This window comes from Sapajus apella, unplaced genomic scaffold, assembly GCF_009761245.1.
Source record: "Sapajus apella isolate SASKATOON/1434 unplaced genomic scaffold, GSC_monkey_1.0 scaffold4, whole genome shotgun sequence".
Taxonomy (NCBI): Eukaryota; Metazoa; Chordata; class Mammalia; order Primates; family Cebidae; genus Sapajus; species Sapajus apella.
Window position 1 is genome coordinate 55740441 of NW_022436944.1, and position 18413 is coordinate 55758853.

The window sequence follows — 18413 nt, forward strand, 5'->3', positions numbered from 1 at the left end:
GTACCCTTCGTAAGTATGACTGTTCTATTTAAGAAGTCTTTTTTCTTTTTCTCATAAGACGTATGCCCAAAAGAAGTCTTACTAGTATCTTTTAACCAAATGGTTCTAGAAGAAGCCAAGGTCCATAGGACGAAATTTAGTCTCTTTATACAAACTCAGAACAAATAAATGAGAGAAGGCTGGCAGCATTACACCGTCTTCTGCTTAATGGTGTTTACTGTGAAAGGCCCTTGGATGCAATCAGGAGGAAGGCTTTGCCCGCTTTACAAATTATTGAATAAGTAAATGAACCAGGAGTGAGGGCTTCCAGTTCAAGTTTGTGCAGATAAATTTCTGTATACCTCACACTTCTGCTGGCTTGATGTTTACTCAGAAACCAGAGTGAAATAGACCACGAAGGGAATCTACAAAAATCACAAAGTCCTGCTACAGACTTCAGATTTAGAATAATTATTCACAACCTGTTTTCTTCAGGCTTCACCAGACTCCAGTAGAAATTAGAAATCTTGACAGCCATAGCTGAAATGTCATAAAGCTTCTAATGTAGAATTTCAAGTCTTCTGTGAAGTCTCACCTAAGCATTCCTGGGTGTCAGATGGGGTAACTCACACGTAGCCATTAAAATGTACACTTCTGCTCAGGGATATCAATGCTTCACGAGGATCACCTTTGCTGGTCTCCCATCTACTGACTCAAATCACTGACAAATTCCATTATTTTACAGAAGCATTCAGAGTCTTTCTCCATTCAGTGTTTGCAGGAAATGTGCAGTGACTAATGCCTAGACCATTTCTAGAGCTCAGAGGATACAAGGGTAGCCTCTTTTCACCATCTTGTTAACAAGCGTTATACCAGGAACTAGAGAAACAAGATGAACATGACATTGACCTTGCCCTGGTGGAGTTAATAGCCCAACAAAAGAGCCAGCAATCTTGTCATTGATTACTTAGGAAAGGAAGTCATGGGAACATGGCATTGATTTAAGAACCTAAATCAGATAAATGGGTCAAGGAAGGAGATTTCAAGAGTAACAAATACTTGCATATGTAATTTGAAGAATAAGGTAAGTTAGCTAGATAACAAAAGACGGGATGGAAAATCATTTGAAACAAACACATAAACAAAGACTTGATTTCGTTTGGGACATAATGGCTAATTCCCACGGTAGGTATTATTTACAAGACTAAGGATTTCTGTTGCAGGATCAGGCAATGGGGGAGGTATTAGCTTCTCTAAATTTCCTTCAGGGGACAACATTTAAATGTATACCATTGGCTAATACTGTTGCTAACCTGAGCTAAGCACTTACTAAAAGGAAGGGTGACATCTTCAATTCTTAAAAAGATAAAATCCAAAGATGAAAAATGTATTGTTGTAAGCCATGGCATGCTTGTTCACCAAGACTGGAATTACCAGTAGACCCCGGGAGTTTTGTTTCCTAAGGAAACCCTGGTCTGGCCCCATGCTAGCTCAGGCTTCACATTTGTGCACAGTCATCAAAGTCTTGTACTTTCCCTTATCATAGTTTTTTTTTTTTTTTTTTAATGTGTGTGTGATTTAATTAATCGCTCTTTCTCCCACTAGACTTAAATTCCAGGAAAACAGATTTAATCTATGTTTTCTCTCTGCTGTATCATTAGTTTCTGACACAATTCTGATTCAGAATAGATGCTCCATAAAGATGTGTTGATATGGCTGCTCCTGTCATTATGTCTGTGACTTTGGCTACTAGAATTTTGTCTCCGCTGAACAATCAGGAACTCTGCTGTGAGAAGGAAAAAGCTGAGGCGATTTGGGCGCGCCAACCTGTCCCGGTTAAAGAAGAGACTGATCAGAGAATTTAGAGCATTTTGAAAGCTAAACGCTGAGTAAGAGGCTGACACTTAGACCAGTAGCTTTCAATTGATGTCTGGGATGGGAAGAGTAAGAGTGGTTCATTCTAAAGGACATGAACTGGGGCATGCATGCAGGACCAGACACATAATCTGCAGGGTCAAGTACAAAATGAAAATGTGGTCTCCTGTTAAATATTTTTACAGAATGTCAAGATGGCAGCATTAGTGCAGGGCCCTGTGTGACTGCACAGGTTACACATCCATGAAGCTGTTCTTGCAAACATCTACAGCTAATTTTAAAAATCTGAACAGAAGTTTGCAATCTTCTTTTAAAAAATTGAGAGTGTTTAGTATTAAGGTGGGAAAGGAGGCTTTTAAATATCTAGGTGTATTTCCTTTGCCCGCACACTGAGGTTGTCTTTAAAATAAACTGGACCCTTCTTGTATCTTTATTCAATGGGGTTATCCCTGTGTTTCCAAAAGATTTAGTAAGACAGGCTGGTTTGCCCCTCTGTGAACAGTCCTCAACTCTTGCTATACTGCAACACCCAATTGCTCTTCAGCCAAGACCTGGCCTAGACTTGAGGCTCCACAGTCGGAAATGCATGGATTTTGAAGCCAAAATGAGTTCAAATTCCAGTTTCACCAGTTACAGTTTTAGTAACTTAAAGCAAATTACTCAGCCTTCCTACAACCTCAGTTTCCTCATCTATAAAATGGAAGTCATAATCCCTAGACCCAGAGTAGCTGGAAGGATTAAGTAAGGTAACAAGAAAGGATTTAGCACAAGAAGTGCGGAACCGACGAGGAACAGGTGTCCATATACACACCGCCTTATCGCTCTGCTTTAGATCAAAGCTGAATGGAGGAAGCGCAGTGCCCGTGACTCGGGGACCCCGCACTCGGATGGCTGCTCTCAGTCACTGAACCCTATAAATAGCTTAGCTAAGTCACTGTCTCTCTCAGTCACCATTCCTTGGGGTGAGGAATGAGGGAGTCGTTGCAAGTGGTCCCTTCTGGCCATATCATTCACAGATTTTCTATTCCTTGCGGTTTGGGTCTGAATTTTCGGCATCCTCTCTAAAGAGCCACCCTCACCCGGTGCCGGCGCGCACCCCGCTTTCCACCCTCACCCCCTCTCCAGGGCGCTGCCCCCTGCCTGCCCTCACTACTCCAGGCGTTGGCCGGGCGGCCCCGCCCCGGAGCTGCCCCCGCCTCCTCCCTCCGCCCGCGCGCCAGCTGAAGCCCAGCTCGCCCCGCTCGCCCCGCTCGCCCGCGGCCGAGTGGCAGCCACGACTGCCAGGTCTCCGGCGAGGTGGCCGCGGGCGCGGCGGGGCAGGGCGGGGCGCACTGTCCTCCACGCCCGCGGAGGTGGGCAGGGCCGGGCGGGAGAGGGGCGAGGCTGGAGGAGGGCACGGCGGCGCCCGGGCGAGGATGGGAGTCCCCGGGACCCGGAGCTGAGCAGCCGGGCGCGCGCGGCGGGCAGGGCGCGCAGGGGGACTGCAGCCTCGCTGTTCCCCCGGGAGCCCAACACCGTTCCCGCGAGGCCACGATGATCCCTCCGAGCGGCCCCCGCCAGGACGGCGTGGACGGGCTGCCCCGGGAGGCGGCGGGCGCCGAGCAGCCGCCCTCTCCTGCATCCACCGGCAGCCAGGAATCCAAGGTACCGCGCGCACTTGCCCCAGGAGAACACAAACTCACTGCCCTCTCCTTTCGGTCCAGCGCGGGCGCGGGGGGCTGACACCTGCTTGGGGGGCCGGGGCTGGACAGTGCCTCCCCTGAGACTGAAACGTCCGGTGGGACCCGCTGCCCGCGATGCTGGACCGCGTCCCCGTGGACCCAGCCTTCTCACCCACACATTCACACACGCAATTCGTGGTGGCTCCGGGTCCGGAGATCCATTTCCTGAGGGGTGGCGGCTTGGTTGTTTTGTGCTTTGAACCCGCTTGTGTCCAAAGCACGTGTAGGTAATGGGTGGGCTCTGAAGGCCGAGGGATGGAGACAGCCGAGGGATGCTCTTGCAGAAAAGCAAGTATGTATCCCAAGGGTCTCAGAGACCTTTTGCTTAACAGGGATCATCCCTACCTTCAGATGCCACTCGCTAAAAGAGAAAAAAGAAAAAAGAAAAGAAAGGGGAAATACTGCGTTTGTTTGAAAGTTGATGTTCCTCTTGTGGAAGTTAATACTCTAAGAACTTACACTTGCTTTTATGAAAGTTACACTAACATATACACACAAAACCAAGCCCACGGCACTTCTCCTGTCACTGTTACACTTCTGAAACTCTCGTGGGTGCCAGGCACATGTTTGAAAATCTTGGAAGAGGATCCAGTAAAATGTGGCTGCTTGCAGTGCAATGCCAAATGGCAACTCAACTGGTGGTGCAAAGCCTAAGATGGAGCTTGTAGTTATGTGGATTCTTTTAAGTGTAGAGCTCCTGGCTCTTTATTCTGATTTCATTGTGAGATCCCCAAGCATTTGGGGGAATGTGAGGCAGTCCCTGTATACCAGCAAAGGAAAGGAAAGGCCAGTTGGTAGGATAGGAACAGGTCAGATGGGGCAAGGAAAAGTGCCATCCTGTCTCCCTTCACATGCATCCCTGGAAGCCATTGATACAATCAGGAGGATGAAAATCGCAGCCTGAGTGGCTCTGGGGATTTGGGGTGGTACTGGGCACTGTACATTTCTCAGCCCCCTGAAATTAGCCGTCAATGATGGTAATCTAAGCCTGAACGCTTTGCATCTTATTTACTTTTTTTTCTCCTGTCAATTACTAGCTGCCAGACCTGAGGCATGTGTGTCAACTTTTCTGAAACTTAGTTGGAAATGAGGGAAAAGGCCCCCACCTTCCAGAATCATTGTGAGGGGTACATGAGATGCCCTAATGTCCCCCTGGTTTAGTTTAAGGACTCAGTCATGTTTATCCTTTTCCTTCCTGAGATAAAGAGATGGAATCCATCTCATCTCAAATGACCCACTCCAAAACAATCTGATAACCCATATACATGACTCCTCAGTCAAAAAGGTTCTGGGTGTCATTGCCTGCCATTGAACATCAGTCCCCAAAGTGATATAGGTTAGTGGCCATTTTAGAGGAAAGCTAGTATTCTGTAAAAGAATGTAGCTAAACTCAAGAGTGACACTGGTATTAAACTTTTTGAATTGGCCTGCTACTCTGCAGTAGGTGTGTTCCGGAAAGGGCTTAGCATTTGGGCAAACAGCGGCATGATTCAAACATATTGTATGGATTTGCTATTTATAGATGTCCTAATGGAAATTATTTGGCAGAGCAAAAACCACATATGTAATGCCCGTAATTATCCGCCAATTTATCTGGCTTATGGCTTTGTACAAATTAGTTTTTCTCAAAGTGGTCGATATACCGGATGTGTATTTCTACATTCCTAAATTTGATGTCATGACTTCAGAGTGCTTAATTAGTGGAGATGAACTATGGGGGCCCCCGAACACTAGGAAATTGAATGCAATATTGTATGCCTAAATGTGACTTTTTCTTGGCATAGCATTTGTGATATTCCCAAAGGGATCCATGCCCCTTAAAAGAGGCTAAACTGCTAGTACAGAGGAACATGTGGTAAGGTAAGACAAGGATGACATGAAACTAGAGGAGAGGAAGGCTCAATTCATTCTACACTAGGAAGGCCACGTGTTAAAGCTCACTGGAGTTTACAAGGATCTTCCACCCTGAGCACGAGCGCTTGGTGAGGAAAATGTGAACAAGACCATAATAAGCATTCCATCTTACTCTTCCATGAAGTGGTCTTGTTTGTAAAATATCTTGTGAGACAAACATGGCTCAGACTTCTTCAGGCATTAAACTCTCTCAAGGAAGACTTTTTAAATTACTTTTTTTAAAGACTTATGTTTTTTGTCTTATTATAAGAGTAACAAATATTCTTTGTAGATATTTGAACAGTCCAGACATAAATTATAAAAAGAAAAAAAAATCAGCTGTTGGTTTATCATCCAGAGGCATCTATTAATAGCATTTTGATCTATATCTTACATCTTTTTAAATCTATTTTTATATTTACATAGTTGAGTGAACAATAGTGAGCATCTACTGAATGTTTACTGTAAGTCAGGTATAACTTTAATCTTCACAATAGAAGATTCTGTTAATATTTCTGTTTTATGGATAGGGAAGTGGAAGCTGAGAAAGGTTAGATCATTTTCATTGTGAAAATTTATCTTATTATGGAAAATTTCAATATACACAAAAGTAGAGAAAACAGTATAAAGAACTGTCATGGATCTAATCATGTGGCTTCACAATCAATTCATGGACAGTAGTGTTTTATGCATTACCACCCCCACCACTACCACCACCCTACATGTACTAGATCATTTTAAAGCAAATTCCAGACAAGAACTCATTTCACCCATAAATATGCTATCAGGTTGCATTTCTCAAAGATAAGGGTTATTTTCATAAGCGTGACTATAATCCCATTAGCACATATTATAGGTATTTTAAACTAAGGGCCGGTATACTCTTTGAAAGCCTGTGAATAGTCTTTGGAAAATCTGTGAACAACCTGAACCGGTATTCAAAGTTGTGCATGTACGTGCATATGTGCACCATTTAGGGAAAGGATTCATAGCTTGCAGCAGATTCACAAAGGGTCTACAGTTTCAAAGGGTATTTTATTTTAATGTCTTTTTTCTCTTTCTTGAGGAAATTGAGGCCCAAAGAGGGGCAGTGACTTGCTTGAAATCACACAGATAGTTACTGGCAAAACCCATGTCTATGAACCCCACCTTGGACTTTGGTATCCCAGTACAGTTTCCTTGGAATAAACTCTTGTATGTAAGCACAAGTCATAATATAGTTTAATGTAATTGTGTTTTGTCTTTTTTATGAAATTAGTTGAGCTGAACAAGTTTGAAAGCCACTGATGTATCATACCCCTCTTTCTTCCCACTATTTCAGAAAGATCACAGCCTAATTTATTTTCTAAGGGCTTGGCAGAGACCATTGAATATAAACAAAAATTTCATGTCCCATTATCCCTTATTTCAATGAATGTCTTTTCTCCCACTGACTTATTGACAATATAGAAAGCTTGCTAGTGTCTAATATGAAGGTTTGGTATAAATCTCTGTCATCACTTGTATGGCACAAGTTCACATTTTGATGATATTGAGGGAATATAGGCTTTGAGGTTGACACCTCTGTGAATATGGGCAAGTTGTCTAACATCTCAAAGCCTCAGCTTCCTCATGGGTATGCTGATGGGGCTGCTAATACCCAATTGGTGTGGTTTTTATAAGGCCTAAGAATATGTAATATATCTAATATGTTGTAAGCATACACAATCATAAAGCATTATTAATTTTCTCTCCTTATTTCAAATCGGATGACTGCTACCACCAGCCAACCCCAAATGTCATCATTGGAATAACTTCAGTAATCACAACTAACATTCCAGTAACGTAACTGAGTTTTCCTCTTTGGCCTTTTAGTTATACTAATTGACTACAGTAAGACTTCACTTCAGCTATTTTGCATCCCCAAGAAGATGAGCCATAGACTCATTAGCATGTGACTTAGATTTTGAAATGGTGATATAAGCCACCCAATGCCCCAGGGGAGCCATAGACCAAAGTAAGCCTCATTCCTTGATGGTTCTTTCTGAACCTGGACCTCGATCCAACCTATGAAAAAGAAATCTCTAGCCATGAAGACATGCCCTAAATCTCCCAGAAAGGTTTCTGTGTCCATCCATCAGGAATTACTTATGTATGGAGTGCCTACTTTGTGCCCAGCACATCTCATACATATTTATGAAGCTATTATTAATAAGGAATGTAACTTCTACTCAGGGAAAAAGATGAAAGAAAACAAAACCTTGGCTTTGCAGTGAAATCACCAAGGGAACCCAGGCCATAGGCTAGAACTACTAAGTTGAAGTGTCTGAGAGAGATCTCAGGCATCAGTATTTTCTATGCAGATGTCCACTGAAAACAGAATTAGAGTAGTGTATACACAAACACAAATTTTGCTTTTTCTTCCACCTAATGTTATAGTCTTCCTATACTCTTAAATAATCGACAACACAAATATTAAAGATGGCATGACATTCCATTTCAATGTTCTACCACATCTATTTCATCAGTCCCTTCTGATTTCATAATTAGGTTCTTTCCCAGATTTCATACATTTAAAAATTTTAAAATAGACATTCCAATGCATAAATATTTGTATATGTTTGTGATAAGTTTCATGACAAATAGAATTACTAGGTCTGAGTATAAATACTTCTAAGGTATTTTATTCACATTACCACAGTGACCTCAAAAAAAGTTACAGTCTTTTTTAGTAAACTTTTCATCGAAGTATATCATCCCCAAAACTGCACACATTAAAAGATTATAGCTTAATGAATTTTCAAAAATATGAACTCTTTATCTTTGTGTGACCACCTCATAAATCACAAAAAGAATATTACTAACACCCCAGAATCTTTCCTATATCCCTTCAAATCACTAAAGGTAAATAGTATCCTCACTCTGAAAATATTATTTGCTCATTTTTGAACTTTTGATAAATGGAATTATACAGTATTTTATGCTTGACTTATTTTCCTCAACATTATGTTGAAATTTTCTGTGCCATTGTAGGTAGCAATAGTTTTCATTTTTATTACCATGTAGCATTCCATTGTATGAATTAAACACAATTTATTTACCTACTCTACTGATGATGGACATTTGGATTGTTTCTTGTTTTGGACTGCTATAAGCTATACTGCTATGAACATTCCTTGTATATATTCTCTGTGGCACCTATGAAGATCTCCTATTGGGTATATACCTAGAAGTGGCATTTTGGGGTTATAGGGTATACATATGTTCAGCTTTAACATACTTTTCAAAGTGGCTGTACCAATTCATATTCCTGCCAGCAACGTATAAGAGTTCAATCCACTCTTTGTGCTACCATCATTTCATATTATCTTTCTCATTTTGGCCATCTCATAGTGATTAGTGATATTGCAATGTGGTTTTAACTTGTATTTCCCCAACGATTAATGGGCTTAGCTGTTTTTATATATTTGTTGGCATTTGATATCTTCCTGTGTAGTTGTTCAAGTCTTTTGCCCATTTTTCTATTGGGTTGTTTTTTTCTTATTTGTAGGGGTTATTTACGTATTCTGGATATGAGAACATTGAGAGAAAAATGTATTGCAGACATTCTCTTCTACACAGAAAAAAAAGAGGCTTACCTTTTTTCTTCTTCACAGAAATTCTTAATTTAATGTAGTCTAATTTTTAAATTTCTCTCCTATGGTTGTGCTTTTTGTGTACTGCTTATGAAATCTTTGCCTATTCCAAAGTCATATAGATATTCCCCTGTTATTATTTCCTAGAATTGTTATTATTTACCTTTCACGGGTGGATCTATAATCGATTTGGAATTGCTTTTTTGGTATGGTGTGAGGTAGGGGTCAAGATTCATTTTGAGTACAGGTATTGATCAACTTATCACCTATGCAACTTACGACCATTCAACTTTATGACCACAGTCACTAGCCATGACTGCTCCACATCTGGCAGTGCAAACATTGCCCAGCTGGGCATACAACAGTGCGGACCAGCTTCCGGCAGCACTACCATCTCCACGTGCACCATTTCAACTGTACATATAGCCTACTCAACTTACAACCAAATCGTGTTACGACCGGTCCGCGGTCTCGACCTTGGTCATAAGTCAAGCACCAGCTGTATACCACTTCTGACTGAATATGTGGAAGTTTCTATTCTGCCCATTGGCCTCTTTGTCTATCTTTCTACCAGTACAGGACTGTCTTAAATGTAATGACTTCATTTAAAAGGTCTTGATATCTGGTAGAGTAAGCCCTATAGCTTTGCTCTTCAAAACTGATTTGGGTTATTTTTGACTCCTTGCATTTCCACATGCATTTTGGAATCACCTGATCAATTTACACAAAAACACCCGCTGGGATTCTGAATGGAACTGCATTGAATCTATAAATCCATGTGGAGATAATGGGCATGTTCCCACTCTAGAGTGTTTGTTTTTGTCAAGTCCCCTAGGACATCATTGGCAGGAACGAAATTTTGTTATTTTTTCAGTTTGGGGTTTACCAAACCAACTTTTGTTGTCTAAATTCAATCCTCAAAACCATGTGAAGGCAGATCCATGAGTAGGAACTCCAAGAAGAATATTTTATTTTCTTATTTATTTTGACCACCTGAAGTCTAAACTAAGATTTCTTAATCATCAACCCAACTTGGTAATTTGTTTCTAGTTCATTTTTTTTCTTCTTTTTTAGATTCCATTCCCTGCAGACATCAAAACCAACCTAGGTTTTTCTTGACTGTGGTAAAATATGCATAACATAAAATTTACCATTTTAACCATTTTTAAGTGTACAGTTCTACAACATTAAGTACATTCACAGTGTTGTGCAACCTTAACCACCATTCATCTCCAGAACATTTTTATCATCTCCAACTGTAACTCTGTACCCATTCAACACTATTTACTAATTCCTCATCCCCTTCTTTCCCCAGTATCTGGCAACTGCCATTTGATTTTTTTGTCTATATGAATTCAACTACTCTGAATTTATCATATAAGAGAAATCATATAATATTTGTCCTTTTGTGATTGAATTATTTCACTTGGCATAATGTCTTTCTGTGTTGTGGCATGTATCTGAATTCCCTTTTTTTTAAGGCTGAACAATATCCCATTGTATGTATATACTACATTTTGTTTATTCATTCATGCATCAGTGAATATTTGGGTTGCTTCTGCCTTTTGGCTACTGTGAATAATGCTGATATGAAGCGGGTGTACAAATACTTGTTGAAGTCCCCTCTTCCATTTCTCATGGGTATATAACCAGAAGTGCAGTTGCTGGATCGTATGGTAATTTTTTAAGAAATTGCCATCCTATTTTCCACAGTGGCTGCACAGTTTTGGAATCTGACCAGTAATGCACAAAGATTCCATTTTCTCTGCATCCTCACCAATACTTGTTATTTTCTGGGTCTTTTTGATCCTGGTGGGTACAAGATGGTATCTCATGTTTAGTGATACAGAGCAAGTTTTTATGTGCTTATAGGTCATTTGTATATCTTATTTGGAGAAATATCTAGTCGAGGCCTTCGTTCATTTCAAAATTGGACTGTTTGGTATTTGTTGTTGAATTGTAGTAGTAGAGCCTTTGAACAAGCAAATTTGAATGATGCAGAAGTATTGAATTTTATTATTGTTTTACTTACATTTATTCATCGAAAGGGTTATTTTTCATGCCTTTTTTAATTACTTGTCTTTTTTGGTATGTGAATTATCTGTTCATGTCCTTGTCCATTTTGATACTGTTTACTCATTTCCTGTTGACTGTTTAAAAATTATTTATAAATATTAAAATCAACCATTCATATACATTGCTAACATTTTCCTAGATTGAAATTTGTTTTTCAATTTTATTACATTTTCAATATAAAAGATTCCTTTTTTGTAGTTTTAAATGTCTCAAATTTATTTAGCTATGTTTTCTTCTTTTCAATTATATTTAGAAAGGACTTCCCAATGCTGAGAACAGAAAAATAAAATAACCTGTATCTTTCTCTAGATCCTCAATATGTACTTCTAACTTTTATCATTTTCATCCATCTGGAATTTGTCATTATGTAGTATGAAGAAATCTATTTTTTCCCAAATGATTAATCATTATTTCTAAAACCATTTGTTGAATAATTTATTCTTTTTTCACTGATTCAAAATTTTACATTTATTATGCAATAAATGGTAATATGTATGATTCTCTTTTAGAGTTATCTGTTATATTCTAATGTTTTGTAAATTTATTTTTGCACTTATTACTGTACTGTACTTTTATATTACTATTATCATGTTTTAATTATTGTAGCTTACTAATAGTTTGATAATTAATAATATAAGTACCCATGTGGAAGTTTTTTGTCTGCACTCAAATTTTCATTTTCTACCAAATTATAAAAATAATATTTTGAAAGTAATTCCATGAAATTCCTAATATAATTTCAGTGAAATTTTTAGAGTAATGAGATTTCTCATCCAAAAACGTATATTTCCAGTTAAAATTGAAACACCTTTTATGCCTCTCATAAATACTTGGAATTGCCTTCAAATATTTCCTGCCCAAATTCTTTGTTATTTTCCAAGTGTCTTGGTCCATTCAGGCTGCTAAAACAACATGTCATAAACTGAGTTTATAAACAACAGAAATGTATTTGTCACAGTTCCAGAAGCTGCAAAATCCAAGATCAAGGCACTGGCAGAGGGCCTGTTTCCTGGTTTATAGATGGAGCCTTGTACCTATGTCCTCATCGTGGAAGGGGCAAGGTAGTTCTCTGAGACCTCTTTATAAGGGCACTAATCCCAATCATGAAGCCTCCGCCCTCATGACCTAATCACCTCCCAAAGGCCCCACCTCTGAAATCGTAACACTGGTGGATTAAGTTTTGACAAATGAATTTCGGGGGGACACAAACATTAAGAACATAGCACACAGTATTTTATACTCTGAGTTGCTATTATGAATTACCATTTTTATATTTTTTAACTGGTAATAGCTGACACATAAGAAATTATTCTTCTATTAGCTTTATAATCTAAAATCCTTTAGCTTCCATTTCTTATTCATTAATAAAGAAATAGAATGTTGCTTACTGGTTCAGAGCATGGGCACAGACACAGTTGTGTTCAAATCCCATTGTGCTGCTTTGGGACGCCACTTAACAAGCTTTCCTGTCCCTTGCTTTCCAGAGCTTCACTGTGCTTTCCATAAAGCCAGCATAATAATGTCCTCTGCAGCATTGCCATTCAAGTTAATTAGAGTATGTAAGGTGCTCAACACAGAATCTGGCATATAGCAAGTAAAAGGTAGCTGTTATTTTCAGATTATTATAATATGTGAAATAATAATTTTGCCTCTGTAACTGTAATTCTTTCTCATTTGGAGGAGGAAAGGGAGTTGAAGTGGGTAAGGACAGGGATTTATTAAGGGAGAACTTCCAAAAGTATGGTAAATATTAGAGAGATACGAGGCTGGCACCTGACTTAACTTTAAATGCCACTAGTATTTTACTATCATGTAATATTGTACAGTACTGGTGCTGACAGGTGGCCTGAGCTCTCATATAAAACACTAGCCACTCTAAAAGCCACCACAAGCATGTACATAGCCTGAGAAAAGCATGTGCACTGCAAATTCAACATAAAGATAAATCCATTTCCAACTAAGTCATTTCTTAAGATTCCCTTCTACGCAAATTCCAGACATCCCACTCATGTTCACAATTAAACTAAGGCATCCTTACTCGTTTTAAAGATACATCATGTTCCTAGCTTACGAAGAATTTCCATCAGGAATACATGTGGAATTATTTCAAATGACTTTTTGGCAAGTATGGAGGTAATCATGTGATTTTTTTTTGTCCTTTGGCCTCTTTATCTGATGGATTATATTAATAGATATCCTAATATTAAACTCCTCTTACAATCCTGGAACAAGTCCTACTTGGCCAGGGGGATTTTCTTTTAATAAACTTCTGGGTTTTGATTGCCAATGCTTTATTATTTTTACCTCCACATACATAAGGGAGATTATTCTATAACGGTCACTTTTGTGTTCTTGGTCAGACTTTATTTTTAAGGCTATGCCAAGCTTCAGAAAATGATTTGGGAACATGTCCATGAATGTTTTTGTTTTGTTTTTGTCTTTTTATGTGTGGAAAATTTCATGGAACCCGGAAATAATATTCTCTTTGAATGTCAAACAAAAATGCCAGTAAAATCTAAACCTACCACCTCTTTTAAAATAAAATTTGAAAATATTTTTCCATTTTTAAATTATGTTCGTTTTTTCCTAAATTGGCTTGAATCAGATTTAACTTTTATTTTACCAGAAAATTATCCATTTTACTTAAATCTTCATAACATCTCCAAATGTGTTATAGTAAGACAGCCCCAGGACTGTCCTTCAGTCTCGTCCCATCTTCCCTCTCTCTAGCAGGATTCCCATGGCTTCCATCTTGTTCATACCCTCTTTTGTACTTCTCTATTTCTGTGGAACACTGGTTCCTTAGATGTGGATTTGAAATCAGAAGTGTTAAGCACCAGTGCTCACATATCCACCTTACCAAGAGAAAGGATCCTTTGCTCCCTCTTTCAATCTCTCACCCTTTTTTGGTTCCCCCATGACAGTTCCTCTCTGATCCCATTGGCAATCTGTCCTCTGACCATCCTTCAGATGTTGTTCTTCCCCAGCATTCTGTTTTCTACCCCCAGCCCTTCTCCGTCTTCATAATCTCTCTGTAATGCATCTTTCCCCTTCTTATTATTTCATCCACCAGCTGAAAACTCCCAAATCTGTATCCAACCCAGACATCACTCTTCTGAGCACCAGACCAGTATATCCTGCTGCCCTTTGGACAGTCTCTCTTGATGCCCACATTTTAAATTCAACCTACCCTCAACTGAATGTATCACTCTTGACTCAGCTGTCACCCATTTCTTCTTATGTGCTCTTTTTTTTTTTTTTTTTGCTGTTGATTTGTTTTTTCTTATGTGCTCTTCTTCTGATGAGCTCCTCCATAGAGAAGCATCATCCATGGAGTCAACCAAGCCAGAAAACCAGAAGCCCTTGATGATGCTGAGTGGAGCAGGCTGAGCAGGGAGGAAGCTCTCTGGCAGCAGGCAGAGAGAAGACAAGATGGCTTGCAGCTCCCAGAGGATGCTTCATTTGTCTGAAAATGAAGCATGTACCTGTTGTCTGTTTCTAATGGTCCCCATAGCTGAAGTTTCAGCCAGCATGTTTTCCTCAGGTCTGGAAGCAGCTGTGACTACAGAATGAAGGATTGAGGTCGGACACAAAAACAGGAATAAAGAAGGAAGACTCAGAACACCCTGGGGCTCCCAGGAATTCCACTGCTCCCTTGCCTTCCAAACTAACATCAGGGGAGTGAAAAGCAGCACCAGAGTTCTGTGTGCCTTGATAAGATTCCACATTCCCTTCCCTCCCCTCCAACACTCTCAGTTTTATCAGAACAAGGTGACTTGGAGACCTCAGAAAAGATTACCATCACACCCCTTTCCCAGTGCTGTCAATCACTAGAAGCACAAGGCTGCAAGTCCCCTTCCTCTCTCATAGTTTCCTCTCTCTACAGATCTGCACATCTGCTAATCCAGCCCATTGCCCAACCTCCTAGAGGTCAGTACCCTCCACTCTACCCTCTAGAATTCACGTTTTGGCAAAATCTTCTGTATCCTCAATATCCTCTCTAACGTGTCCTTTACTTCTTATGTTAATACCTAGTCCTTTCCTTTCTTTCTTTTTTTGAGACAAGGTCTTTTTTTTTTTTCTAAAAAAAAAAGAAGAAAGAAAGGAAAGAAAGGAAGAAAGAAAGAAAGAAGGAAGGAAGGAAGAAAGAAAGAATAAAGGAGAGGAAGAAAGAGAAAGAGGAAGACGGAGAGAGAACGGGGGTGTTGCTTTATTGCCCCGGCTAGAATGCAGTGTAAAAATGGGTATGCCTATAATTGTGCTTAATAATAAAGACATGAAAAAAAAATGAGGGAAGAAAATAACAAACAAGCAGCCAACCAATATTTCATTGAAACCTGTAAATAGATGTGATGTGGTACTGATAAGAGTGTATATTTTGTGTATTTAAAGTGGAGAGTTCTATAAATGTTAATTAAGCTTACTCGTTCCGGATCTGAGTTCAAGTCCTGGATATTGATGTTAATTTTCTGTCTCATTGATCTGTCTAATATTGATGTTGAAGTCTCCCACTATTATTGTGTGGGAGTCTAAGTCTCTTTATAAGCCTTATACATCTGGGTATTCCTGTATTGGGTGCGTATATATTTAGTATCTTCTCCTGCTTTCCATTTATTTATTATTTTTGCTCTCCATTTCGTTGGTAAATTTTTCTCCGTCCCCTTGTTTTGAGTCTTTGTGTATCCTTGCATGTGAGATGGGTCTGGATGTAGCATACCAATGGGTCTTGGCTTTTTTTGCCTGTCTGTGACTTTGGATTGGGGGATTTAGTCTATTTAAATTTAGAATTAATAATAATTTATGTGAGATTGATGTTGCCATTTAATGTTAGCTGGCTGTTTTGCCCATTAGTTGATACAAGTTCTTAATTATGTTGATGTTCTTTATTTTTTGGTATTTTTTTAGAAAGGCTGATACTGGTTGTTCCTTTCTATTTGTAGTGGTTCTTTCAGAAGCTCTTGTAAAGCAGGCCTGGTGGTGATGAAATCTCTGAGTGCTTGCTTGTTCACAAAATATTTTATTTTTCCTTCGCTTATGAAGCTTAGTTTGGCTGGATGTAAAATTCTGGGCTGGAAGTTCTTTTCTTTAAGGATGTTGAATATTGGCCCCCACTCTCTTCTGGCTTGTAGGGTTTCTGCTGAGAGATCTGCTGTGAGTCTGATAGGCTTCTGTTTATGGGTAATCTGACCTTTCTCTCTGGCTGCCCTCAGTATTTTCTCCTTCATTTCAACCCTGGTGAATCTGGTGATTATGTGCCTTGAGGTTGGTCTTCTTGAGGAATATCTTTGTGGTGTTCTCTGTATTACGTGGCGTTGAATATTGTCCTGCCTTGCTAGGTTGGGAAAGTTTTCCTGAATAATATCCTGAAGAGTATTTTCCAGCTTGGATTGATTCTCTGCATCACATTCAGGTACACCTATCAAATGTAGATTAGGTCTTTTCACATAGTCCCATATTTCTTGGAGACTTTGCTCGTTCCTTTTTATCCTTTTTTCTCTAATCTTGTCTTCACGTTTTATTTCATTAAATTGGTCTTCAACCTGTGATATCTATTCTTCTGCTTGATCAATTCAGCTGTTAAAACTTGTGCATACTTCGCAAAGTTCTTGTGTTTTTCAGCTCCATTAATTCACTTATATTCCTCTCTAAATTGTGTATTATTGTTAACATTTCGTCAAACCTTTTTTCAAAGTTCTTAGTTTCTTTGCATTGGGTTAGAACAAGTTCTTTTAATTCCTAGAAATTTCTTATCATCCACTTTTTAAAGCCTGCTTCTGTTAATGGAACACAGTCTTTCTCCATCAGGCCTTGCTCCGTTGCTGATGAGGAACTGTGATCCCCTGTAGAGGGAGAGGCGTTCTGATTTTGGGTATTCTCAGCCTTTTTAGGCTGGTTTCTTCCCTTCGTTATAGATTTATCCATCTGTGGTCTTTATAATTACCGTCTTTATAGTTGGGTTTATGAATGGACGTCCAACTTGTTGATTCCCAGCGCCAAAATCTGAGCAACCCACTGCACCGGCCAAAACAGCAGCTTTAGGATTGATGGTGCTTTTCTGACTCTGTACCAAGAACCGCCGCACCAAGGCAGCGGCAAAACCGCCTCCCCGGCCACAAGAGTCACGCTGGTGACCCGTGGGGCTCCTCCGCTAGGAATCACCTGGTGTGTGAGCAGCAAAAATTGATCTGAAAATGTGGCATCCTCTCGTTCTCTGCGCTTTCGGTGGGAGCTACAATCCCGAGCTGCTAGTGATCAGCCATCTTGGATCTCTCTCTCGAGACAAGATCTTACTCTCTCGCCTAGGCTGGAGTGCAGTGGTACAGTCATGGCTCACTGCAGCCTCGACCTCCCAGGCTCAAGCAATCCTCCCACTTCAGCCTTCCAAGTAGCTGGGATACAGGCACACACTATCATGCCCAGATAGTATTTATTTATTTATTTATTATTGATTGATTGATTGATTGTAAAGATGAGATTTCACTATGTTGCCCAGCCTGGTCTCAAACTCCTAGGCTCAAGCAATCCCCTCACCTAGGCCTCCCAAAGTGCTAGAATTACAGGCATGAGCCCCATGCCCAGCCCCTGCAGAGCTTTCAAGTAGTGGTTGTCCTCTCTTTCATCATGCCTGGTGGTCGCAGAGGCAGCCTTACTGCTGTCTCCAGTTTATTATTTGTCTTCCCCTAAAACTTACAGCTTTAAAATCCATGCTTTCAGATTCTTACACTTCTTGCTGTCATCATCAGTCACCTCCCAGCCCCAGGGAGGTCTCTTCTCTTAAAGCCAGGCCTACTCTAGTTCACTCCAGCACTATTCCTGTTGTACATAATCCTTTATGATTTCACACACTGAAGATGACTCTTCCAAATATCCTGACCTCCTGAGTTCTCAAATTTTTCTACTCCTATGATCTTGTCTTCTACTGTCTTCCATATCAGCCATCACTTCCATAAACATTCCCAAGACTTCATTCAAACAAGCATTACACCCTCTCTAGAATCTCCTTTTCCAGCTTCCAACTCTCTGGCTACCATCTAATTCCCTTTAGCCTTTCTATTCCAATATTATTTCGGCCACGCCAGAGCATAAAACCCATTAAATTAGTGAACTTACTTTTCTTTCATTATTTGTCACCCATTTTACGTTCTTAGATTCTACTTTTCCATCATTGTAATTACTTCTTTGCAAACACCCTCAACTCCCTTGCTCCTGTGTCCCTTTGTTCAGAGTCACCTAGAAAAGTCAGTCTACCCAAAGC

At 39.9% G+C, this 18413-nt stretch overlaps 1 protein-coding gene across 1 annotated transcript in view; it reads left to right on the forward strand.

Moving 5' to 3' along the window:
• Window positions 1-3232: 3232 nt before the first annotated feature.
• STAC (SH3 and cysteine rich domain) overlaps window positions 3233-18413 on the forward strand; it is a 154733-nt gene continuing 139552 nt past the window's right edge. The window contains exon 1 of the mRNA XM_032269715.1: window positions 3233-3498. Coding sequence (XP_032125606.1) covers window positions 3388-3498 — 111 coding nt within the window. The 5' untranslated portion in view covers window positions 3233-3387. The remainder of the gene's footprint in view (window positions 3499-18413) is intronic.